This window comes from Nothoprocta perdicaria, unplaced genomic scaffold (assembly GCF_003342845.1).
Source record: "Nothoprocta perdicaria isolate Ctin4 unplaced genomic scaffold, notPer1 scaffold_176, whole genome shotgun sequence".
NCBI lineage: Eukaryota > Metazoa > Chordata > Aves > Tinamiformes > Tinamidae > Nothoprocta > Nothoprocta perdicaria.
In genome coordinates this window covers 498,033-523,914 of record NW_020454938.1, presented here as the reverse complement: position 1 = coordinate 523,914, position 25,882 = coordinate 498,033, and the positions used below count along the sequence as shown (strand labels likewise).

The 25,882-nt window shown below is 46.6% G+C and overlaps 1 protein-coding gene across 1 annotated transcript; it reads left to right on the top strand.

The window, feature by feature from the left end:
* Positions 1–2,779: 2,779 nt before the first annotated feature.
* FANCI (FA complementation group I) lies at positions 2,780–25,869 on the top strand. The gene is made up of 37 exons (XM_026036314.1): positions 2,780–2,863; positions 2,927–3,017; positions 3,137–3,267; positions 3,656–3,812; positions 3,896–3,953; positions 4,243–4,284; positions 5,133–5,256; positions 5,926–6,011; positions 6,193–6,325; positions 6,584–6,676; positions 7,086–7,222; positions 7,978–8,158; positions 8,730–8,817; positions 9,356–9,486; positions 10,142–10,212; positions 11,046–11,160; positions 11,503–11,625; positions 12,683–12,751; positions 13,976–14,077; positions 14,916–15,095; positions 15,192–15,313; positions 15,715–15,879; positions 16,531–16,710; positions 17,908–18,071; positions 18,457–18,533; positions 19,004–19,120; positions 20,037–20,088; positions 20,742–20,869; positions 21,014–21,082; positions 21,219–21,306; positions 21,586–21,770; positions 22,622–22,678; positions 22,759–22,818; positions 23,035–23,121; positions 24,149–24,244; positions 24,737–24,862; positions 25,706–25,869. The coding sequence occupies exons 1-37, from the start codon at positions 2,780–2,782 to the stop codon at positions 25,769–25,771; spliced, it is 4,035 nt and encodes a 1,344-aa protein (XP_025892099.1). The 3' UTR covers positions 25,772–25,869.
* The last annotated feature ends 13 nt before the right edge of the window (positions 25,870–25,882 follow it).

Below are 25,882 nucleotides of genomic sequence, written 5' to 3'. Positions count from 1 at the left end.
CAGCTGGAAGGAGCAGGACGGCTGGTGCCCTCTTCCAAAAGCCTCTCCTTAACTCCAGGGCTCTTTGCACGCCACTCTGAGGTTTGCAGCATGGAGATGGTCAGGATGAAGCAGGAATTCTTAGGTAATGCTTCATCTCTGTAGCGCAGCAATCCTCCAGGCTGGCTGGAGGTTTGTTGCCTCTGATTTCCTTGGGTGTCTCACAACAGCGGGTCAAACGCTGCTTTTCCAGCCCAAGCCCATCACTTGTAAGCCTGGACCTCCAGCCGCTGGGCGATGAAACAACTCGACCTCTTTTTAACAAATGCTGGATGAAACATYCCAGTTTTGCGGGTGGAGAGGAGGGAAGCCTGGAAGGTTTCCTCACTGYTCTGCCTGGTCCTGCTGCGGACACTAAGGACCCCCACGCAGCCCCAGCTCCTCTGCGGCAGCCACCGGATCCCCATGGGATTTGCCATCCCTGTGCACCGGCATCCTGGCATGGTYGGGAAGCAGAGGAAGGGCTGGGGAGGACAGTGGGGCTGCAGAGCCCTGTGCTCCTCCTGGAGCCTGTCCCACCACCGCAGCRGCTGTGGGAGCCGCGAAGCCCTCGCCGCGCTCGCCTGCAGACCCAGGCATCTCCTCAGCTCCCGAGCCCAAGATGGGCTCTAACATATCCTAGAAAGCCTCCTAGCACCTCCCAGGGGCTTCCTCTTCCCCGTCAGGAAACCTTTCCCTGGGAAGGCATTGGGCGACTGCCTTGCAGATTGCAAATTAACCGCAAAGAGCCCCAAGGTGACAGGTCAGGGTGCTGGGTTAGGGCCTCCGAGGCAAAGGAGTTAAGATGAAAAGACTCCAACTACTCACCAGAGAAAGGAAAAGCTAAGCTGTGCTCAAGGGGTCAGCGCGCAGGGCCGGGGGCTGCGGAGCACTCGGACACACGGGCAGCGAGGCCAGAGTGGAGCAGCAAGAAAGCCCGGCGAAAGCTTTGTACAGTCACTGGGTTGGGATTAGGCCGTCACAAGGCATCAACTCAGCCCAGCTTTTCATTAAGCCAGGCAAGAAACCCCATTGAAACGCTAGGAAAGGCAGATGAGGAGAGGCAAGGAGGGCTGCTGGCCGGCTGGGGTGGCGCTGGGGGGGCCGGGGCGCGATGCGGGCGCCGATTAGCGAGCAATGAAAGCTCCTCTTTGTGCAGGGCGCTCATTAGCGCGGGCAGCGGGAGGAGCGGGTGGCCGCGCGCCACCGCGGCGGAGCACACGGGTGACATGGGGCTGTGCAGGACCCGGCCGTGACACCGCACACGTCCCCGGAGCCCCCCAGGAGCCTCTCGAGATCCYGGTGGGAATGTGGCCCCGCTGCATGTGTCCAGGGCGTGGGGACAGGCTGTGCGGTCGCCAGGTTGTGCCGGGACAAAGATCACGAGGGGAAGCTCAGGCTGCCCCAGGGTGCTGCCGGGTCGTGTCACTCCTGGCAATGCCCAGCTCCATCCCAGCACTTCCCTTGCCCCTGTTCTTGGTGCCTCCCAGCCCCGACGTAACAAGGAAGCCTCAAAACACACATTGCAATGGGCAGCACGGGTCGAGGTGCCCTCGGCAGCCTGCGCTCTGTCCCCGTGGTGTGGGGACACCCTGGGCTCCGGGCCGAAAGCACCACCCTCTCCTGGGCATGGGACATAGGCTGCTCTCCCGCTCCGAGCGGCGGGCGGAGGCAGGTTTCCAAGTTCATCCCCGTCCAGGGGCTCCGCATGGAGGCTCCCTGCTCTGCAGATGAAGTCCCCGGCAGAACAGCCCATGGAGAGGCCCCGTGTCCTGGCCAGGCTCTTACTGCCATGGGGATTTGGGGAGGGGGAGGAAGGCAGGGCAAGGATGAAGGCCTTACACAAGGCAGGTTTTGTAATGCCGTGTGGATTTAAGGATTTGGATTCCACAGCACTGGCAAACAGCGCTGGGACCCCACTGCGAGGCGGGGAGGAGGAGGAGGAGGAGGACACATGACCAGGGATGAAGGGCAGGCAAGAAGAGGGGAGGGAAAACCCAGCGCACGCCGCGTCCCAGGCAGCCAGGGACCCCAGGGATCCCTGCCGGCTGCCCCRGCGCCTCCCGTGCTCGCCCTGGTGCCAGGCTGCTCCCTCGCCGGGTCACCCTTCCCTGGAGCGTCCCACTGGCTCAATGGACGCTCGTTTCCCTCCTCGTCCTGGCCGCTCCTGCCCCGGCTGGCACGGGCATCGCCGGGCCCCGCGGCACCGCTAAATCCCGCTGCTTAAAGGCAGGTTAAACCAACACCAACGGTGCCCTGGGAATTAAGGACTTTAGGGAAGGGGATTGGAGCCGCGGGGGCCCCAGCCAGGCCTGACTGGGCGCTTTGTGCTGGCGCGGCCGCCACGCCACGTGCTGCGCGCCCCGTGTCCCCAAAGCACAAGGGCACCGTGACGGAGCTGCCGCGTGCCGGGAAGGAGGTGGGAAGGCGGCTTTCCCTTGAGAATCAGAGAAGGGAGCAGGGCTTCCTGGCTCCCCCTAGGAGCATCGCGCCAGCTATTTGAAAATGCGCCAGGAGAAGGGCCCCCGGGGGACAGCGGGGACACCCCCAAGGACAGTGTGACCAGAAGGGCTGGTGGGAGTTGATGGGCGCCGAGCCGCCCCGCGCGGGACTCGAACCCGCCACCCAAGGGTAATGCCCGAGATGGGGGGGGCGAGGGAGGGCGCGGAAGTGAGCGCCGGGGCGGGCCCGGTTGCCCGGGCGACGGGCGGGCGCTTCCGGGCGGGAATTTCGTGTCGCTTCCCGCTGGCGGCCGGGCGCCATGGCGCAGCGCATCCTGGCGCTGGCGGCCGAGGAGGCCCCCGAGCGGCTCCAGGCGGCCCTGCAGGGCCTGGGGGAGGCCGAGGTGCGCGCGTGGCGGCGGGGGACCCGCGGCCGGGGACCCGCGGCCGGGCCGGGCGCTCACGGCCTCCTGCTCTCTCTGCAGCTGGGCGACATGGTGACCAAGCAGGCCCTGAAGGGCAGGGAGACGGCGGCCCTGCTAAGGGGCATCTTCAGAGGTGCGTGATGGCCGAGCTGGGCTGAGTCCAGCTGATAATGTTGTGCTATTTAGCGACGTGTTGTTACTTACCTAACTCTCCCCATCCTGCCTTCGTCGTCTCTGTTTTCATATCATAAGGTTCCCCGTGTTCCCAGGAAAGYGGTGTTTGCAGAAGGCTCATGGTTTACAAGCACTGCGTCCCGCTGGTGGAGTCTGGGGATCTGCATCTGGCCAAAGCATCTGAAATCATAGGGCTGCTGATGCTGGAGGTAGGGGCTCGTTTGTGCTGCCGTTCTTGGGGTCTGCTGAGTGTCCGCTGTAGCCTGGCATGCTGCACTTGARCACTGAGGAAAAGGAGCTACGACCTGTCCGTTTATCTCCCTGTGCCAAGTTAATTTTGGAATTTACTGTGTACATATGATTATCAATGGATATTCGGATATAAACTCAACTCCCCTGAACCTATAGTTTGCCTGATCTCCTGCAGAGCTCTGTAAAGCACATCATAAAACAGAGGGCTCGGTGGAGAAATCTCATCTTGCCTTATAAATTGCTATAAATCTTGCCCGTTGCTGGTTTTTGGTGATGGCTTGGACRTGTGTGTGGAATTGCCTCGTGTGCTGCCTCAGGCTCCTGTTTTCCTGCATCCTCCACCAGGCTCGCCAGCTGCCAGGCCGGGCGCTGGCCGAACTCGCCACCCTCTTTGTTGACATTATCAAAGGAGGCAGCCTGTCCAATGGGAAATCCTTGGAGTTGTTTTCCACTGTTCTTACTGCACTGGCCAGTTCTAAGGAGTGCCTGGCTTATGGGAAAGGTAGCTCTGATCTTCTCCCTGTCCTGTCCTGTCCWCCTCTCCTCTTAATGTGCTTCTATAAGACTTCTGTTTTTTTTTTCCAGGTGAACTGAATGGGGAAGAATTTAAGAAACAGCTGATAAATACTGTCTGCTCCAGCAAGTATGTACATCTCTTTCATGCTTTAGTTTGCTCAAAAAGCAGTCAGTGCCATTTGGCCTTTTAAACAATTCCCTGGGATATGATATGGATGCTGTTGGAATTGGAAGTGTTTTGTTCAGATCTATTCTAAGCCTGGGTGTTCTACAGGTAGCAGTGRTGATCTCTGGTAGAACTTCCTGAAAGGAAATTAACAGGGAAATGTTGGAATTGAATGGTTGTGTGTGAAGGGGGCAGAGATCAATAATAACTCTCCTTGTTCCAGTGTTCTGAGGTGTTTTTGTTTTACTAGGTGGGATCCTCGGAGTGTCATCCATCTGGCCAATATGTTCAGGTAAGGGTCTTCTTGGCCAGCATTGGCACTTTCTTGTGGTGCAGTCGTCTCCATGTCCTGTGTGGTGGACCTGGACCTCCATRTCCAAGTGCTGCTTGTGGAAAGTGATTGATTAATGGGGGGTCTGTACCCTATCAGAGTCCTGTGGATGATTTTTCTGATGAGCAAACAGATCAGGTCCATTTTGATACAAAATACAACTGGCCACATGTGGTCGGGAAACAACTCCGAGGCTAATATTTTTCCCAACTTGTGAAATAACTACTTTAATGGCTGTTCCGCTTAGGAGAAGGCTTTTGTTATACTTTATATTGATTTTTTTTTTTCTCTTTTAAACAAATAAGCCACTTCTGTCTTTGCACTAGTGTTTCCAAGGAAGACTATTCTCTGGCTTTTAGTGAGAGCTTCAGCTATTTGTCTCCTTTTTTAATGACTGGCTGTACTGAGAGCACTAAAATCCTGAAACTCTTCAGTTATTTCTCATAAAAATGTTGCTGGTGTTCTTGATTAGACTTGTGGAGCAGCCAGCATTCATATGGATGCGTGACTGAGCTGGTTTTGCTCCTTGAGTGTAGTTAACTTTGGATTTTTGCTTTTTATACCATGCTCTGGTAAGTTAGTCCACTAATGGACAAGCAGGATGTGAGGGAGATGCAAGCACTGAGGATTGGAATAGGATACTAGGAAAGTGGTGGTGCATTGAGGGATCTGTGGGTACTGCATTTGGTGAGGATTTGGGGTTTCACTAGTTGTCTGGACAAAAACTCTTTGTCTAGTTACAGCTAAATCTGCAATTAGATTCTGGAGGAAATTCATGAAAACGATTAAGCTACATATCTAATCTACAGGGATGTCCCACTAACAGCAGAGGAGCTGCAGTTCGTGGTGGAAAAGGTCCTGAGGATGTTCTCCAAATTAGAGCTGCAGGAAATTCCTCCTCTGGTCTATCAGTTGCTGCTGCTTTCTGCAAAGGTAAATGCTCCCAGGAGAAATCGCCTTTCCTAAAGCATGTATTGTGAAAAAGAAGAGACACTTTGAGTGTGATTTTCTCACTTGTGGGGGTCTGCTCACTTCTAGTGCAGTACTAGCTCAGGCAGTGTCACAGTTCTGGGTTGTATTCTGGCTTTGAAATTGTCTCTTTTTTGTGCTCTTTCTGCCAGCAGAAGCTCATGGTGATGTAATTGTCCTTCAGCAGGGCTATGTGGCTCTTGCTTCGTTTTGTGACTGAGCCAAAACAAAAGGGATCCAGTCAGAGGCAAATGACATGTATAATAAGAGGTCGTTTTGATGCACTGCCCAAAATATAACAGCTTAAGGTTAGGAATTTGAAAGCCCTGTAAATTAATTATGGCATAAAGGAACCTTTTGTTGTTGTCGTAGTAATAATAATAATAATAATACTAATACTAATAATAATAATAATCGCTTCATAATAAGTGCTTCAAATCCAATTTCTTCCAATGCTTTGATAAGTGCAAATTAAAGCAGTCACTTCATATGGAAATGAACGGTATAGGAGCCCCACCAAAGCAATTTATGAAAGGAAATAAAGGGTACTATGGCATTTGCAATTGATGTAGGAATATTTCTCTGATATAGTGCAGAATATGCAGTGTCTTAATGTGATGTCTTGCCTTGCAGGGTAGTAAGAAGACTGTTTTAGAAGGAATCATCAGTTTTTTCAATCACCTGGATAAGAGACAAAAGGAAGAAGTGAGGGCTCCACAGTAAGTTATTTTTCTGTCATCCTACCTGTGTATTTATAAATCACCCGTGTTCTGCCCAAGGCTCCTTGAATGTAAGCTGTCAGACCTGCCCAAGTATGTCCTTGTAGACACGGCAGAAATGGTTTATGATGTTGCATGTGTTTGGGGGGATTGTTTGTTTATTTTCTGATAAATCTTGCAGATCAGAGGACCTTGAAGTAGCCACAATGCCCCTGGACCAGCTCCGCCACGTGGAGGGCACAGTTATTCTCCATATTGTTTCTGTAATCAACCTGGATCAGGACCTAGGCGAGGAACTAATTAAACATCTGAAGGTAGGACAAAGGTGGGGCAGACATTATACTTGAAGCAGAGCTTTTAAAATCAACTTAATTGTTTTTCTAGAGGAGAGTTTTAATCATTTGTATGGTCACACTCATATTACCTTTAGCAAGTACTGTGATATGTTTGAAGAGATGTGTCCCTTTCTGCTCCAGAACAGCAGCGCGCTATCAACATAATGCATCCTTGAAGGTKTGGGATGCTGCATTTGAGACTAACAAGTTTTTTGTGTATTCCGTGCTCTTCCCTAGACTGAACAGCAAAAGGACCCTTGTRCAGCCCTGTGTCCCTTCAGTGTGGCTCTTTTGCTGTCAGTGGCAGTAAAACACAGACTGCAAGAGCAGGTAGGTGTGTGGTGGGTACTGAGAATTTCTATGTGGATGTACAGGGGGAAGGGGGAAAGGGGAAAAGAAGAATGGTCAGGTCATAGTCCCATCAGAATCTGGGTGAAAAATGGCTTCAGGGTATGTGTTACTGGARCAATATCAGGATTTTCTAGAGTCATGATTCTTGTGTGCTGGCATAGTAGGATAAGAAGAGCTCTGTGGTGGCCTTAGTCCAAAACCATGTGGTGTATGGTAACAAGTTACCTTCCTAAAGAAACTTAGGCTGGTGTAACAGTCCTCAGAAATATGAGTCAAGATTTTTGGTAGTCTGTACTGGGACTTGTGCTTTGTCTGATGCTCTTACTCAACCATATATAAATCCCATTTCAAAGATATTGTCCTCACTGTCACTGAATTTGTGTTCCAGATATTTGATTTCTTGAAAACATCAATCGTGAGAAGCTGCAAGGACCTGCAGTTCCTTCAGGGCTCCAGGTTTCTGCAGGATTTGTTTCCTCAAAAATATGACGTTACTGCCATAATTCTGGAAGTGGTGGAGAACAGGTGAGTTGCTGACGTGCTGCAGGATGCTCAGTTGACTTTGGAAGGGGGAGAGTTTCAGCGCTGCTGGAGTGCTCTGAGATCCTGGATACTGCCCCAAAGGTGTCAGCATGGAATACTGTCAACATCCCAAGTTTATCATAGTTTTATATTAATGATTTCTTTTTTAAAAGGATGCATTTTCCATCTCCACCCCGGTTCACAGCATCTAGCAGTACAGGGGACTAAGATGTGGAGGAGCATATCTGCTTCTTAATGGGACAGCAGCTCACCATGAGTCATGCTGCCGACTGCAGTTTGTGTTCTGATCGAGGGATAAGTGATAGATTCAYTGGTTATTTCCCCTGACGTGGTTTGTCCTTTTAAACATCCAGAGGGATGACACTGATCTGTCATGAGTTATCTTTAGCTTAATGTAAGCATTTCTTCTTTCCTGACTTGCAGACTTGGGATCTGTAGGGTATTTATGCCTCCCAACTCTACCTCAGTGTTATGCTCACATGAGACACGAGGGCACAGGGTTTCCTGTGGGAAGGAAAACTTCGAACTGTAGAGGAAGTCTGATGGCTGGAGAGCCAGGATTGCAGGATGTGTTGTACCCAACACCTACCCCTCAGCTTAAACAATCACAAGACTGTGAGGGATGTCATTTGCCTGGGCCTCAGTAGGCATCTCTTGCTGCTCCTTTGGATGCTGACATGATTGGAGAAGATATTGCTTCATTCCAAACCACTTCTGTGATTTAATGTTTTCCTCAGTGCATTTGGCTGGGACCATGTTACTCAGGGGCTTGTGGATCTTGGCTTCAACCTAATGGAATCCTATGAACCAAAAAAACTGTTTGGAGGAAAAGTTGCTGAGACCAGTTATGGCCTTTCAAAAACGCCAGCCCAGCAGGCTTGTAGACTTGGAGCGAGTATCCTCCTGGAAACCTTTAAGGTAGAGTACAGCTTGGAGAGTTTTCTTTGGAGGAAACTGTTTGTTCTTGTTGTCTTTTGATAAATAGTATTAAAACTTTGCCCACTGTATCCATCATCTCTCTCTCTGAGTACTTTCAAATGATACTAGTTTAAATCTCCTGTTTTCTCCTATACAGCTGGAAGAAGTCCTATTTATAAAGACTTAATGTGCTCCAGCTACCACGATATTTCTGTAGTCCCTATTACTGAATCTGAGAAACTACAGAAAAGAGAATTGAAAAGTACAAAGAAATCTGACAGTGTGAATAAAATCAACATCTTCAGTGATAAATTTGCATCCAGCAGAGAACTTGCCCCAGTATGTTCCTGGTGTATTGCACATTCTTCACTCATGTGCTGATTCTGACTAGACTACAATGAAGTCTGAATCAGTCCRTGTGAATATAGCTGAAGGGGCTGCTGGCAACTAGTCCCAGTTTAGCTTTTAGATCTAGATTTGCTTTGTACTAGACAATGCTGTGCTTTGACGTACAGGGGTATCTTAAAATTATGTGGATTTTGAATTTGTTTATTGTTCGTTCCCTTYTCAGGTCCATGAGCCCATCAGAAGTGATGTTCTCGAGCAGGTCCTGAACAGAGTCCTCACAAAAGCAGCCTCTCCTGTCAGCCACTTCATAGGTAAGAGGAAAAAGAAAGAAATATGTCCCGTTCTGTGGGCACTTGGAATGTGGCTTCTCAGAACAAATTCTTGCTGAAGTGACCTGAAGCCAAGAAAACCAGTTGTTCCTTCCCCTCTCTTATGAGCAGTCAGCTACCTCGGATCACCTCGCATTTATCGCAGGATGAGAGCTGTGTGCRGGCAGTTGCCATGGAAGAGCTGACGCACAGATATCCGTCAGTGCCGTGTTGCAGGTTCCCAGCCTTGTGATCCTGCTCACCCTTGCAAAGGGGCTTGCTGTCSCTGGGGCCGTGGAGAGGCCCGTGCTGCAGCCTTCCCTTATACCTCAGTGCCCTCTAGTGGGGCAGCAGCGTCGTGGGCTCCATGCACTTCGTGTTGCAAAAGATCTCAGATCATCCATGTTCATCTCTCTGTTTAATGGAAGGGTTTCAATCATTCTATAACTGTTATCCCTACAGAGCCCTCTTGCTTGTTTCTTAATGTAGACCTTTATTTGCTCTTGGTAGCAGCTGTTCCTTTTGCCATTTTATTTTGCAGACTTGCTGTCCAATATTGTTATGTCTGCTCCTCTTGTGCTTCAGAATTCATCCTCCAAAGTCACAGAGACCTTTGACAACTTGTCCTTTCTGCCCATCGACACAGTGCAAGGGCTGCTCAGAGCAGTACAGGTAAAGCTCTCCATGGCTATCCGTGTGTTTCTCCACAAATATCCTTGTTAGCTTAGTACCAATGATAGCTGTAGGCCACAATTATATGCTTGGCCTAGTAACCCTCCTTGTAAAAGAAGGAGCTGTAATGCTCTGCTCTAGGTTCTTCAGAGTAGCATAGAACTGTTCTTCAAGGACAGATTTGCATGTTCCCTCTAGCAAGAAGCATATGCTATAGAAGCTGCTCTGTCTGACCTTTCATCTGGAAGATTTCCAGATGCTGCTCAGTATAGAAATCTAGGGATATAGTGATCAGCTGTACACCTATGACTGCCATTTTGATTGTCTCCATCTAAGCTCCATGTCAATATTTTGCTTTTCCTAGCATGAAATGTTGCCCTGAGCTTAAACTTCTACCTGCTTAGCCTGAAGTGAAGCCAGCACTTCTTTCCCAGACCCTTGCACCATATTCTCACTRACCTGGTGAGAAAGTGTGTTGCTATTACAACTCCCTAGTTTYCATTTTAAATATTTTAAAAAATACTGTGTTTTTCTTACTATATTGAAAAGTGTTGGAAATGTAAGGCCAGATGGGCCTGGGGAAGATGAGCTCACAGGCACCTAGGGCTTGGCATGTCTTGATGCTTTTCTCTCCAAAGTATCTGTTTCTTTCTAGCCCCTGCTCAAAGTCAGCATGTCAGTGAGGGACTCCCTGATCCTTGTCCTCCAAAAAGCCATCTTTTCCAGGTAAGATGGAAAGGGGGTTATTTGAAAAGGCTTCTGCAACTCATTTACATTTTTGAAACTGAAATAGGTTTTGCCCTTTTGGATAATAGTCCTCTTGGTATGTTCTTCCCGTAAGAATGTGGTGATATTTCCTTCCCCTTTAGCCTAGGACCATAATGCAAGCACAGCCCTACCTTGTGAGATAAAATTCCCCATTCTTGACTGGATAAATCTTGGAAATTTTGAAAAACTATTGGGAAACTCAAGATGACAAAATTAAAAACAGTTCCAGTATGTGTYTACACAGTTGTGTCTGTCTAGAAGCTAGTGATAGTCCAGAAGGAGGCACTGGCTCAGTGCTGAGCTGCCACCTTCTCTTTGATCCTTTATTAAGTGGTAGAAAAATCAGTTTGTCTTGGTAGTGCTTTGAGCAAAACATCCTGCTGTCTTCATAATCCTGTGATCACAGTCTGGATTTTGTTGAGCAGTGGCCACCTGCTTAAGAATATAGAAATCATAATTTGTAATTATTATTCAATGCAAAGGACTTGATCTTGGAGAAAGCCGTGGTTTCAGTGAGCAAAGCAAAATACTATCTTTTTGTTACAAATTTTTCAACCCTAAAAAGTACAGGAATGCAGTGAGAAGCTCCTATTCAAGCTTCCATGGGTCATTTAATGTTTGGATCTCTTTTGGGGTTCTGGTGAGGGCAAAAGGGAAATTGAATGTTGTGAGAGTGAAGAGCTAAGGAGCTCCCAGCGAAGTGTGGTGGTCTTTTCTTCTGAGCTTCTTGCTTCTGTTTTTCTACTTTTCTACTTTACTTTACTTTTTCTTTTTTTCCCACGGGCCGGCAGGCAGCTCGATGCCCGTAAAGCTGCAGTTGCTGGCTTCTTACTTCTGCTGAGGAATTTCAAGGTTCTGGGCAGCTTGTCTTCTTCCCAGTGCAGCCAGGCCATCGGTGCCACTCAGGTGAGTGCTGTTCTGCAGCCCCTCGTGCAGATGTGTGAGAAAAGCACATGTATCACATGCAGTATTTGAGACCTCTCAGCCTGGAGTGTTTTCCCCAAATCAAAATACATCTCCAGTAAGAATTAGTGTTAGAGATAAAGATGTTTTGGAAATGCAGTGTGCTAAGGAAGCTGATTAAGGGATGTAGCCTCTGGCATTGCATTCTCTTCTGGTGTAGAGCCTGGCAGCATGCGAAGGACTATCACAATGATTGCTTAGAGACCAGGCCTCTAATCACCTTTTCTCTGAGTTGTGTTATTTGAGAATTGCAACCAGTRTGATGTGACTGATCTTCCCCCTCAGGTCCAGGCAGATGTTCATGCCTGCTATAATTCTGCAGCTAATGAGGCCTTCTGCCTTGAGATCCTGGGCAGCCTGAGGCGGTGCCTGAGCCAGCAAGCGGATGTCCGACTCATGCTGTACGAGGTAAACACAGATCCTTCCATCTCCTTTTAAACCACTACTAGCTTTTCTGTAGTCTGTTCTGTTCTGTTGTAGCTCCAGGTCAGTAATGGCCGTGTTATTGTGGAAAATRATCCCTTTTGTTCTTTGTGGAGCACATGTACTTCTCCTGCTTCTCCTTATCTTGGACTATGCGGAGCCTGAAGGCATTTATGCATTTTCCTCATTTTGATGCAATGTTTGATAATAAGAATGTGTCAGTCTTTCCTCCTTCGGTGTGACCTAGGAAATGGAAAGGATGTTCGGTGCCCAGCAGGGAGTAATGTTATATAACAGGCATTGGAATAGGAATAGTGTTGTTGGGAGTTAATGACAGGTTTCAAAGAGAGGGCCCTGGCAGGAGAGTAGAGGGGGAACTTCCTTAATGACTCCATAAGGGATCTGCCTTCCTTTTGCAATGTCTGTAATGTGTATCTTGTGACAAAGGGCCTCACACTAACAGTGATTTGCGTGTCCATATCTTAGCTCCTGGGGTAACTAGGGGGTACCAGCTCTGAGGAAAGGAAAACTTTTTAGATCATAGAGATTTTGTGTTCTTCCATGACTTGCTTGGACAGACTTTTGGTAGGTTGTGAGTTTTTGCTGTGTGTGTTGGTGTCGCTACAGGTCTTGCATTTGCTTTTTCTGTCCGCGGAGATTTTTCTACCTCAAGGATTTTTGCCTCCTCCGGTTTCCCCACTGCTTTGTTTTGCCTTTGAACCGGAATTTCACAGTTTGAAGTTGGATCTAGTGCTAGCATGGAAAGTCACTCTGGGCTTGATGCCACTACTGCTAGGGAGATGCAGCTTGTGAGAGGGCTGTGTCCTCCTCCTGTGAGGAAATTCATAGTTCTTGAGATTCATACCAGCTTTCTATTGCCCTCGCTTTGCCAGGCTAGGGCTTTACATTGAACATGCTCTTACTTGTTTATGATGGCTTGCAGTGCCGAAGGATTGTTGCTATCTTGTGACACAGACCTGTTATGCATAGGGTTATTTTCCTTTGTCAYGTCGGCCAACCTGTCATTTCTTCCCATCTTCAGGGGTTTTATGATGTCCTGCGTAGGAACTCCCAGCTTGCCAGCTCCATAATGGAAACGCTCTTGTCCCAGGTAAAGTACCACTCTGTGACATGCTTGCCGAGGGCTCTAAGAACTGCAGACTGCAACCAGTATAACAAGCAATTTAGGTTAAATAGCAGGAAAACACTTTTCTCCCTTTCACTCCAAAGGTGCTTAAGTGCTATGGGAAGCCTATGGGAAGGTGTTACAATCCCTGCTCTACTCAGAGAGGAGGCTACGCAACCTCTGTGGCGAGCAGTTCCCCTCCTGATTCAGACAGGAGTGCAAGGATCTCTTGGAGTCCCTTCCAATCTTCTGTTCTGTGGTTCTGAGAAGCAAAGTGCTTTGTGTGCTCTGTCTTTCTTAGCTTTGCACGAGCTCCTCTCCCCTGCTTTCCCGGGGATCGTGCTTACATAGTAATTATCATTGCCGTCCACCCATAGGGAAGGTATCCAAGTCCATGTAGGATCGAGGAGGATTAACTCATCCCCCAACAGTGTTGCTCATGGCAACAAGACAATCACATTTCCTCAATCCATTGGACAGATTGTGCTTTCTTTGAGACAAGTAATTTTCTTCCCTTTAATCATCTGTAGAGTTCACGCTGACTAATTCCAGCTTTCCCAGCCATGCCGGTAGAGGGTCTGAGAAGGGAACAAGAACAGAGCCAAGGCAGCTTCTAGGTATTAGAGGGCACTTAGTGGGAACTTGATGTAAATGTATAAAATTTCATAGCATCATTATACATAACTTTCCCTATTCAGTTCTGATCCTATATCAGTATTAGGAGCATAGCTCCTTCCTGTGGGGTGCCAAGCAGCCAGGAATTTGCAAGAAAAATAGATTTGCTACAGTGCTAAGTGTCTCCTCCCTAAGTGTCTGCATCCCCGAGCTAAGAAACTGGATGTCATAACAGGACCAAGCACTGAGCATGTGTGCAGGGGAACAGGAGTGGTTAGTGATCAGGGTTCCTTGCTGGTTAAAGGACAGATGACACTGCCCATGAAATGCAAGTGATGTTGAAGCCACACAAGAGCAACTGGTCAGATTGACCTATCTATCATGCTGGCCAAGAGGCAAATGAGCAAAGGGGGCCTTTTAGCTACTAATATGATAGATGCCATGGCTCAGGTACATGCATGGCTGTATTATCATAGTGCCCCTTTTCCCTCTGTGGAGTGGAATACAAAGCTTTTGTAATGTTCTGTATTGAAACAACCTGAGAGATTCAGTTACTAAGTAACTGGTTATTTTTATTTCTTGTTTATGTGACAGATAAAGCAATATTATTTGCCTCAGCAAGACCTGCTGCCCCCACTGAAACTTGAGGGATGTATTATGGCTCAAGGAGATCAAGTCTTTCTGCAAGAACCACTGGTAAGAGCTGTACAGAGTGGCCACATCTGCAGGCTCCTTTGTTTCATGGGTTTTCAGTTGTGCTTCTCCATGTGCTGAGTATCTTGTGTTTCTTCATTCCCTCCTAGCTTGGAGCAATTGTTATCACAACAACAGAGCTGGGCATTTCATCCCTGTCTTGGAATATCTACAAGAATTCTGTTTGTTAAGTGATTTGGGGGACCAGTGTGAGAAGTGCTCTAGGAATAGTCTAGTTATGTTATCCTCTATTTAGCTAACCCCATTTTTTTCTTCCATCAACCTAATTCTAAACAGAATAGTGGCGCAGTGTGCATGCGTCTGAGGGAAAAGGAATCTGCCCTTTGATCTTGCTCCTTTGATATTGTTAGAGATGAGATCTCAACGATTCCTAGGCTTTTCAAGGGAACAAATTCAAATTCATCACTTTGTTCTTCCCTAAGGAAGCTTCCATGCTGTGCTGCAGTAGCACATTCAGGAGGGGAGCAGACACATTAGCTGGAGTGAGGGCTTTTTGGAAAATGCCTCTCCATCTCCTTCAGCAGTTGAGGTAGCTTGGTTGCAGGAGCAGTGGGAGCTGAGCCTCTACATCCTCTATAGACAAGTTCATGCATGTAACTGTCTGAAAACCTATATTAGAGCTGAGTGGCTGTGTGTAGGATTACAAAAGGTCTCTTCTGTGAATGAGATGCTCTTGGGAGCCATATGAGCCTCTGAAGGCAACTATGGCCCGTTGCATCAAATTATAGTAGTGTAGCCTGTGGCATGGGACAGTCTGTTCTACTGCCGGTGCCCTCCAGGTAGAAAGCTGGCTGAGTAGCCTGGGACTGCTTCCTTTCAGGCCCATCTGCTCAGCTGTATCCAACACTGTCTGGCCTGGTATAAGAGCACTGTGCATCTACACCAAGGAGTGGAAGACGAGGAGGAGGAGGAGAATGTGGGATTTCAGCAAAGCTTTGAGGACATGCTAGATTCTGTCACACGGCGAATGATCAAGAGCGAGCTGGAAGACTTGGAACTGGTAAATCAGATTTTCAATTTGACCTGATGGAGGAAGACACTGAGTTCTGGTCAGGTGTTGAAAAGGTTTTTCACTTGTTTTCACTTGTCGTCTTAGGATAAATCAGCAGATTTTTCTCTGTCTTCTGGTGTTGGTGTGAAGAATAATATCTACGCCATCTTGGTGATGGGAATCTGTGAGGTCCTGATAGAGTACAATTTCAGCATAGGGAATTTCAGGTAAAATATCAAACCTTGTCCTTTGACATTAACTGTGCTGTACTGTGCCTGGCTCCCCAGAATGCAGGGGAGACGCTCTGCAAGTACAGGAAAATATTGCCAGCACGAACACAGAATGTTGCTTTCCTTTCTTGTGTTCCTTGTGGCACAGAGCTTCACAGAACCTTGGGGAATGTCTTTCTTTTGAATGTCACTGTGTGTTGCAGGAAATGTGATGTGACATTTTGTAGAAGGGCAGATCAAGAAAGAATGGAGAGGATGCACCCTCTTCAGGAGGCAGGGAGATGTCATATGTCAGGAATTTATCATTTAGAAAGTGTCTTTATATAATTAAAGGTTAAAATGGGGAACCACTAAGACTGGATTTCCTCCATTAATGCTTTTCTGTTGTTTTGTTGCAGTAAGAACAAATTTGAGGATGTCCTAGGACTGTTTACATGTTACAACAAACTGTCTGAAATCTTGAAGGAGAAAGCTGGAAAGAACAAATCTGTGCTAGGCAACAAAACTGCTCGGAGCTTCCTGTCCATGGGTTTTGTATCTACTCTGCTTACAGCTCTGTTCAGGTGAGAAGCTGTCACAGCTGGAAAAGCATGATTACCACAAACCATTTTATGATGTCTACATGCTGGTGCTMTTGTGCTCCAAATGCACAGCACAGACATTTCAATTCTGTACAAAACATGTGGGGTAACAGCACTCGTTGTCTGGAGAGCATCAAAACCCAGGCAGAAACCGTAGCCATGGAGGTCATGACATACCAGCTTCCCTGGACTGTGCTCRTCACTTGCAAGACATCAGAAAATCTCTGCTCTTTCACTCCTTGCCCTCTCCCAGGCATCAGACCCAGGGCTGAGCTCTAGTCCTGTAAAGAAGAGAGGTAGACATCCCTCTACGATGTCTTCAAGTACATTCGGGAAGGCTGATGGAATTGTCCTCTCAGTGTATATTATTAGCTGCCAAAACAGTCGATSTTTTCCACTGAATTCAGCTAGTGATTTGTTTGAGAATCAATACAGCTACTGATTTATTTGTGAATCAATACAGGTTTTAATCTTGTGTGCCAAACTCAAAACTAGCAGGAGCTATAGAGACAGTTATGTTCTAATATGCTGCTTGTGACTTGAGCTCTGGTGTGCGGGGATGAAGTGTTGATAGACCATCCCTAGGCKCTCTCAGTCCTTTCCCACCTCCCCGGTTGTGCTCTGATTCCTCAGGGACAATGCAAAAAGTCACGAGGAAAGCCTGGCGGTTCTGCGCTCCAGCACGGAGTTTTTGCGCTATGCTGTCAGCGTAGCTCTGCAGAAGGTGCAGCAGCTGGAGGAGACGGGGCAAACCGATGGCCCAGATGGACAAAACCCYGAGAAGATGTTTCAGAACCTTTGTAGAATCACACGGTGAGTCACAGCGCGAAGTAAAGACAGCAACGCTGGGCATTTTTGTTTCTCAGATGAAACTTGGAAGAAAGATTGCAGTCTGTACTGTTTTTTGGTATAATAATTATATCTGGGTCGAGATCATTGATTTTCTTTGCTCCYGAGAAATTGAGTGTAGGCACTATGTGATTTCGTGCCAGAGTGAGTGGTAATGGTACTTGACCTGGAAGAACCAAATCCTATCAAACTCTTGGGTTTTACTCCATTTCAAACTTCTGGTTCATCACTCAGAGTCACAGAGAAAATAGGACAGTTTCAGCTTAGATTCTGGAGACCTCTGAGATGCAATGAGGTTAAAATTCACTTCTAGCTACAGTGTAAAATACATGTAAGAAGGACATGTGCTTTGGCAAAGCATTTGTTAGAAGTTTTGCAAAATACGCAAAGACATTCAGGCATGTAATCCTTTGGAAATGAAATAATGTTAGGCATCTAAATGTCTCTTGGGTTTATGGCTCATATGTGCATAAGGTCTCTTCAGATTCCCAACAGTAGAGAGCACGAAACACAAATTGTGTCTACCCTTAATAATGTCAAGTTTGTGTTTGGTCCCTGGTAATAGAGGGTAGTTTTGCTGCAGTCATTAGGACAGCATTTGGGCTATGTGTTTGCATGACTGSGCACTGAGATAGAATAGGATCATCCCTGCAGGAGAGAGAACTAACAAGAAGAAAAGAGGGGGAACAGAAAGGGGGAGAAACGGGCTTAGAAGAGCAGGAAAAAAATGCTTGGACATAAATAGAGACGTGTCCTTTGGACCAAAACATTTTGATTTCTTCAAAACTTTAACTTTGTTTTGCCTGCCTTTACCCTTCTGATTTTATTTCTGTAGAGCCTCATAGAGATACCTGACATTTCACAAATCAAAGTGCCAAGAGAGAAGCAGCTTCTTTTGTCAATGACAGATTTGACACGAGTGGTCAGTGTTAAATTATTTAGTTGTAAAGCAGTGTCTGTTTTGATGATATACAAACAAAATCTGTCTTTAAAATAGATCTCTTGCCCATTGCCTTTCCTACAGGGAAAAGACCTTCAAGTTCAGTTGTGTTAAGAACATGATCCTAAGAGTAGGGTCTGTGACTAGCTCTAATCTAGTTGTTGTGCTGTGCGGCCAGCTTTACTGGACCGTGTGATGTTAACTCATCTCCCATCCCCTAGAGTTCTGCTGTGGAGATACACTTCAATTCCCACTGTTGTTGAAGAGTCAGGGAAGAAGAAGGGCAAAAGCATCTCCCTGCTCTGCTTGGAGGGTCTGCTGCGGATCTTCAACACCGTGCAGCAACTGTACGCTGCCAGGATCCCCCAGTTTCTGCAAGCCCTGGGTAGGCACGTGCTGCAACTCTGCGCTGGTTTCCAGCCTTCGTGTTCCAGGCTGCCTATGCCCCTTATTCCTAGGCAGGAAGAGGAGTTCACCCCTTGTCCCTTGGCAGCAACATGGGCTTAGTAGCTGTGGGGGGCTCATGCTAATTCTCATTCCAGAGGCTAGTTCCACAGTTATGTTTACCTGCCTTTAAGGAACCCTCAGTTTGTTTGCAGAGGATAGTTGGGACCCCACAGAACATTCATCTATCCAAAGTTTGCCTTTAGCACTAGCCACTACTATGCAGTCTGTGTTCCTGTGAATAGATCTTTCCCACTTTTGAATACCAATCCTGTATTCTGCTCTTCGCATTTAACTTTTTTCCTCCATTTCTATGTCTCTGCCAGATATTACTGATGGTGACGCAGAAGAAACAGATATTAATGTCACAGAGAAAGCTGCCTTCCAGATTCGGCAGTTCCAGGTAGGTACCATTGTGTGCTGCAAGTGTTCCCAAAGCACTGGTAATTCTTGCAGGAAATAGTGTTAGTGCTCTCTTGCTTGACCACTGAATTGAGTGTGTGTGATAGCAACTGTGATGCTCAGCGATTCTCTTGCTATTCAGAAGAGCTTCTGAACCATAAGAAAAGCATCTTCAGGGTCTCTATATAGAGTGAGATTGAACTGGGCATGAATTTAGGGAGCTGCATTCCTCCTAAAATGCTAGGTGCAGCATCCAGTAGTGCAGCATACGCTTACCYGAGTATTGCAGAAGTCGTACTGAATCAAACACTGCCTTTTATRTAAGCTATTATAACAAAACCCAGTACTTGAAAATGGCCTTTTAGAATAGTCCTTGTTTTATATTCTTCGTTATTCTATTATTTGCTTCTTAAAATTGCTTTCCCACAAGCGTGTACACTCAGGGGCTCTGTGCTTCCTTCCCATGATCAGAGGTCTCTGGTGAACCAGTTCAGCAGCACTGAAGATGACTTCAACTCCAAGGAATCCCAGTTGCTCATCACAGTTCTCTCCACTTTGTCCAAACTCCTTGAGCCAGCCTCCCAGCAGGTACCTCCCAGCCTTTTGGGATGGGGAAGGATGTATGAAAGATGTATATCCATAGGTGTGCAAAGATGGTCAGTTTGGGTGGCCATCTGAGAGCTTTGATGTGTTTGTACATTTTGCCTTCCCCCCAGACCAGGCTCTGTCAAAGCCAGTTTTGTTGTATTGTCAAGTATTACTCTGCCAGGGCAAATGCCTGCAAGGACAGTACGTGCAGAAATCTTTTCACCTCCCTGCTGCATGTCCTGATCCTCCCTTTGGGCATCTTGTGTTTGAACCACTTGTTCTGCACACAGACTCTATTACAGCCTACATTACAGTATTCCATATATATCTATTTATATATATATAATATGTATATATATAAAATATAAATATATATATATAAATATATATATAATATATAATTATATATATATATATAAAATATATATTATATATATTATATATATATGGTAGATATGGCTTCCACGTGGAAATAAATCCAAGCAAAGCCTGCAGACCTGTGACCAGTCCAAATGCAGCGCTTCAGAAAGCACTGGCTGAGTGCCTAACCCCTTCCATGTAAAGAGACCTTTTCTAAAGTTTAGAGGTGACCTAATTTTACAAGCTAGAGACTGGAATAAAAGTATGCCAGAAGTCTGGAGTCATCATTTATCTTAATTAAATGGAGCTATTATTCCATCCAGGGGAATGTATAGCTGGTGATATGTGCTGGATCTCAGCTCTGTCACTTGTTGTAAGGTGAGGTGTGTCCTGTAGACCTTCACAGAGGGTGGTTCAGTGCCCTTCTGACAGGAGGGGACTCTACTGGTGTTCCTTTGCTGTCATTTGTTGTATTCTTGTTTTTGGGAGCAGTAGGARATAGTTTTATCCTTTGAATTGTTTCAAAACCATAATTGCATTTACTTCTCTCTTATAGTTCCTTCAGTTCCTGACTTGGACAGCGAAAATTTGCAAAGAAAATGCTCTGGGTAAGTAAGATATTGGAGAGTTGATGCCTCAGTTCTGAGGTTAGGCTCTTAGGTCTGCTGTTGTCCATCTTTTTTTCACCTCTCTGTTACAGATATGTCCAGGTTCATCTTCTGGATTTTCCATGACTTGTGGTTGTTAATCTTGAGTGTCAGGGAGAGGCTCAACCTTTAAAAATAATAGCATTGGTGAAAGAAGAGAAGTCACTTGACTTTTGCCTTTATTGAGCACATCTGTTGCTCAAATCTGGATGTAAATCTTGGAAAAGCATTAGCTTATCCCAGAGTTTGTTCTGCAGTTCCTTAGTACTTCTGGTCATYGTTTTTCTATGAACTGAGGGCTCTAGTGTGATATTCTCTCCCTTGCCTGTCATGTAGTATCTGGATCTTACTTGCCCTGAGAGACTGGTGAGCAAGGATGTGGGCAAAAACTAGTACCTTTTGTAGAGCCCTGTGGGTTTTGTTGTAAGCCCTGCTTTTGGTATCTACAGTATTTTAATACATTTTTCATCTATTGTATATCTTTTCTGGGAAAGTAAACTCTGTTGAAAGATACTGGATCTGAGCCTTTTTCTCACTGAATGTCTGATGTTCCTGAAGAGCTACTGAAGTTTTGCTCTGGTAACATGTGTTTTCTCTTTGTCCCTTCCCCACAGAGGACATCCCTTGCTGCAAGGGTTTGCTGACTCTGCTTTTCAATCTCCATGCTCTGTACAAGAGCCCTGTCAGCCTGCTACGTGAGCTTGCACAGGATGTCCACGCTTGCCTGGGAGACATAGACCAGGTATGGTGCAGAGCCCGTTGGGGGCTAACTCATCATCATTTACTGCCCTCGGGCAGAACTGAGTGCATCTCTGAAATAAGCCTGGAGCAAACTACATGAGAGCAGCTAAAGTTTTGCTCACCAGAGCTTCTGTCTTCCTTCCAGGATGTAGAAGTGGAGAGTCSGTCACATTTTGCCATAGTGAACACCAAGACTGCAGCCCCTACTATTTGTGTGAGTCAAAACTGTGTGTACAAAACACTTCTTACTGCCCAGCTCATGTCCAGAGCTGCTGTGGTACAAGTCTGGTAGGTTCCTGGTGTGCCAGACTCTCCCAAGAACCTGTTTTATTATTGTGTGTCTGTCTTAGCTGCTTGTTCTAGGTCAGGCAGAGAAGGTCCTTGAAGAGGTGGATTGGCTTATCAAGAAACTTAACAGTTTGGGATCAGACACATCAGGTAATAATAGTGGCCCACTGCTTTCTGTTACACCCTTGTAAAAGACAGATGAGGCTAGAGAGCAAGAAGATATTTCAGGATTTTGAAGTAACATCATCTCAGAGCAGCTAAACTCTCCTTTGATCTGCTTCCACATGAACAGGGCCTTGTCACAAAAACCTTCTATTTCTGCTGTGTCATGCTGGTGCTCTGTGCACCTAACACAAAGGTGGTTGTCTTGATCTCCTACCTGCATACCTGGGTTTGTTATGCATCCCTATGTATGTCTGTCTTTTCTAGAAGACTCGTCTCAAGCATCAAACCAGACCCAGGCTCTGGAGAAAGGAGTAATTCTGCAGCTGGGAACTCTGCTCACAGTTTATCATGAGCTGGTGCAGACAGCCCTCCCTGCGGGCAGCTGTGTGGACACGCTGCTGAGAAGCCTCAGCAAGACCTACACCATCCTCACCTCCCTCATCAAACATGTGAGTGCTGCTCTGCTTCCTTCTGGACTGCCTGGGATCTCACGGCCCGTTCTCCCGTCGAGCTCACAGTGACCCCCTCGCAGCAGCTGCAGTCAGCACTGGACTGTTGATCTCCTACACACATTGAGCTCTTAYCCTGTTGGGTTTTATGCACTTAATTCCATGGCCTTCCTGCAGTAGTGGTAGTTGTGCCAGTGGAGGTAAAGTAAAGCTTTTCTTCGTCTTTCTTTGGCTGCAGCTCCTTCTGGACTATTTTGTGTGTTCCTTAGTGCACAGTCGCATGCTGCAGCAAGAGGYTCTAGCAGCGTTCACAGCACTCAGCAGTCCGGCCTCTGCCCRTCAATGCCATGCAAGGCATGGACTGGGGAAAGTGGGCTGTAAAAACAGGCCAGTGGAGCTAGAGACAGGGTGGTGAATTCCCTGGGTCTCTTTCACAGCTCTACAACACAAGCGGGTTGTTTAGGACATAGCAAGTCACCGGGGAGGATACCTCTTGCAGCTGGAACCCTCCATGCTATACACAGTGCTGTTATTCCTATAAGCTCTACAGTGCTATGTAAGCTTAGTGAATGGCCTGTAGTTTATTCCTTTTCTTCCTAACATTTGCATAGGGAAGGAGTTTTACTTTAATCAAAAGCAAGGCTTCCGTGCTATGGAAATTGTAACGTTTTGCCTTTGGCCAAGGACAGCAATCAGCCCTCTGAAACTAGGGAGCTTCTTCTCAGAACTTCCTTTAGTTGCTCAGCAGCCACAAAAGGCCATTAGAGGAACTGCCTTGAGCCCTTGTCAAGAAGGGGCTGTAACACAAGAACAGAGTTCACAGAAGAGACTCCCTGCTGTTTCTCTTGCAGTATATCCAAGCTTGCCGCAGCACCTCCAACACCATTCCAGGGAGGCTAGAAAAGCTGGTGAGTACAAGCCAGTTGTTGGAGGAAGAGGCTCCCTGTCATGTGTCGGGAGTAACACCAGCCTCTCTGCTTCTCTGCAGGTGAAGCTCTCAGGTTCCCATTTGACCCCACAATGTTACTCATTCATTACCTATGTTCAGGTAAGATCTTAATTAACACAAGAACATTTAGGCATTCCAGTGCTCAGTTGTGYATCAATCACATGCAGTGTGTAGACACGTTCTGGGGTTACAAGCCTTACTGATGTGAGCTGAGTTTCTCGTTTCATCATCACAGCAAACACTTTATAGCATTACTTAGCTGATCTTTTTTTCCAGATTACTGTTTAACACCACATCTTGTGGCTTCCTTTTCAGAACATTCACAGTGAGAGCTTAAACTTTGCAGAAGAGAAGAAAAAGAAGAAAAAAGAAGATGAAGCTGCTGCCATCTCCACRGTCATGGTGAGATTAACTAGTTGTCCAGTAGAACATAGGCTGTGTTTGAACTGGGGATCATACCACAAGACTTGTATGTACCCAGTGGCTTGTTATAGATCACGCATAACATAGTGTCACTTAGGTTGTTAAGTGAAAATCAATTTATTCAACCTCAATTTTAGAGAAATTTTAAAAAACAAACAGACAAAAAAGCCTTCCATTAATTGCTACTCTAAAGCATGCAGGGATGAACCAAAAAGGTCTAAATCATTTATCTTGTCTAGTGTTTTATAGTTTGAGGAAGCTATGGAATTACAGAAATAGACTAATTTATTGGAAACAGTATTGCATGCTGTTTAAGCACTTCCTAATTGTATCATTTTATTTAAAAATAAAATTCTAGATTCCACTAAAATAAGGCATTTATGGCAGTTAAGACTGACGGAGTGAATTGGGAGCAATTGAGGGGGTTGGCATGTTCCAGGTCTCATCATTTGGCTCAGACATTCYTGTGATGCTGGAGTTAAAAATCCCCCAAGGCTGATGTTTCTAGGTGTTCTCCAAATAGAAACATTCTGAAATATTACCTCTCCTTCTGCTACTGCCCTTTCAGCACTGGAGAACATCAAAAAGTAAATTGGACAGAAATGGTGAATCATGGCTCTGTGCTCACTGCCTGCAAAGCAYGGGCTTGTGAGGCCCTGGCAGAGCCCGAGCAGAGAAAGTTTGTTCCCATTTGCTCTCAGGGCTGTGGACTGAAGCAAGAGTGGAAAGGCAACCTGGGAGATCCTCACAGCAGCTGCACTTGGGGAATGAGGCAAACACAGTATAACCAGCTAAGCTGGAATGGTTTGATGGCACAGGACTGGTGTAGAATAAGGCTAATGAAAGTTGCATTGCTAAAATGAAGTGGGTGTGGAATTCACTTTTTTTAGTATATCCACATTGGTACTATGAATATGGATGCTCTGCTAGCACCATTGTTGGGATACTTGTTAATGAGAGTCAAATGTGATCTTCCTCACCCTTCCCCATCTTCTTTGTATTGTAGGCTAAGGTGCTTCGTGAGACAAAACCAATCCCAAACCTGATTTTTGCAATAGAACAATATGAGAAGTTCCTTATCCATCTCTCCAAGAAATCAAAGGTAATATCATCTGAACACAGAGAATAGTGAGCCTGGGGCAAGGTGGAAGTCCCTTTCCACCTTTGCTGCTCAGATTAGGAAAATGTAAGGAACTTGCCCCCTTGTTCAGCTTTCGCCCCAGCTCAAGGCCCARCACTGCTAAGCTACTGTTAGGGTGACAGCAGCAGGGATAAACAGGCATATTCTACCTGTGACCTAATACGGTGGTGTTTCTGGTTGAGCAGAAGCTAAAACTGCTCATGCCAACTTTCTGAACCCTCCAGCTTGTTTTAAGATAGGGAGAAATGTAACACAGTGAAGTTCTCTCACATGAGTAACTGGTGATCACTTTGCTCTTCTGGAAACAGAAATGGGCCACCTGTTTTTGAATCTACCTTTTTCTTTCTGCTGTCCTACATCATTAGTGTGAGGAACTTGATCCCAGTGCTGTTTGAAGGCTACGTTAGGATGCCCATGCTGGACTCTTCTATCCCTTCCCCCTGGTTGCTACAGGTGAACCTGATGCAATACATGAAGCTGAGCACCTCCCGGGACTTCCGCATCAACACGTCCCTGCTGGAGAGCGCCCTGCAGGAGCAGAGCGTGGAGGACGCCGAGAACGAGCCCRACAAGGACCAGGTTGGCCCTCAGCTGAGTGCTCTTGTTGCTGGGCTGCTCCTCTCTAGGGGCAGCTCTGCTTATGCTTCCTTGAGGTGTATATGTACWATTAGGATAGTGCAGTCTTCCCTGGATTAGTCCTCACTTCCACTTAAACCCTATGAACAAATGAACAAGTACCTTGGCTAAGGTCCCCCACTTTTTACCCCTCTGTCCTGAATGAGCTTTAAATTCATGTATGACTCCTCTCCATCCTCTCTCTTGAGAAATAGAGACTACTCTTTGTCTTGGGATATTTTTAAGCCCTTATGGCTGTTTGCCTCAGGCTGCTGCATCCTAAACAAGGACGATCTGTCACCATTCCCTTTGAGGACCTGCTGGGCTGCATTGGAGCTTTGCAGCATGTTTGCCTAAGGAGCCACCATAGAGTCAAGTGGTTCTGCAGCTGAGTTAAATGCTGCAGAGAAACAGCTGCAGGACAAGCTCTGCAAGGCCTCATTTTCCTTTAGCAGATGGTGCTGGTAAAGGTAGCAAAGGCTGCTCTGCATAAGTAAACCAGTTTACTGCCTGTCCAGAATTTCAGTGGTGCTTCCGTCCATAGTTTCCTCTATTTCAACAAACCAAAGTCCCACATGCTAAAAAACAGTCCCTATCTTGTACCTTCCATAACCTGGATTATGATTCCATCACGAAGGGGTCTCTTAAGGAAAGTTTCACAGGGTGAGGATAGTCCCATGCTTCAGACCACTCATTGGAGGGAGGAGAATAAGCTAAATCCTGTTCTGCCCATTGGGTTCCTTGGCTTAGGTAAGCTTGCAGGGTACTCACACACTCACTCTCTGTCCTGGTATTCTCTTTCCCTAGAGCAGCACAGCAGAGCACCCAGATGAGAACCAGGAACCCAAAAAGAAGAGACCACGAAAAAAATAAAGCTGCAGTTGCAGCCTCCTCCTCCCATGGTGCGTGTTCTGCAGCAGACTCACCTTCCTCTTGGAGAACTGTATATATGAAGATGATGGTTTATTGTTTGCATATACAAAT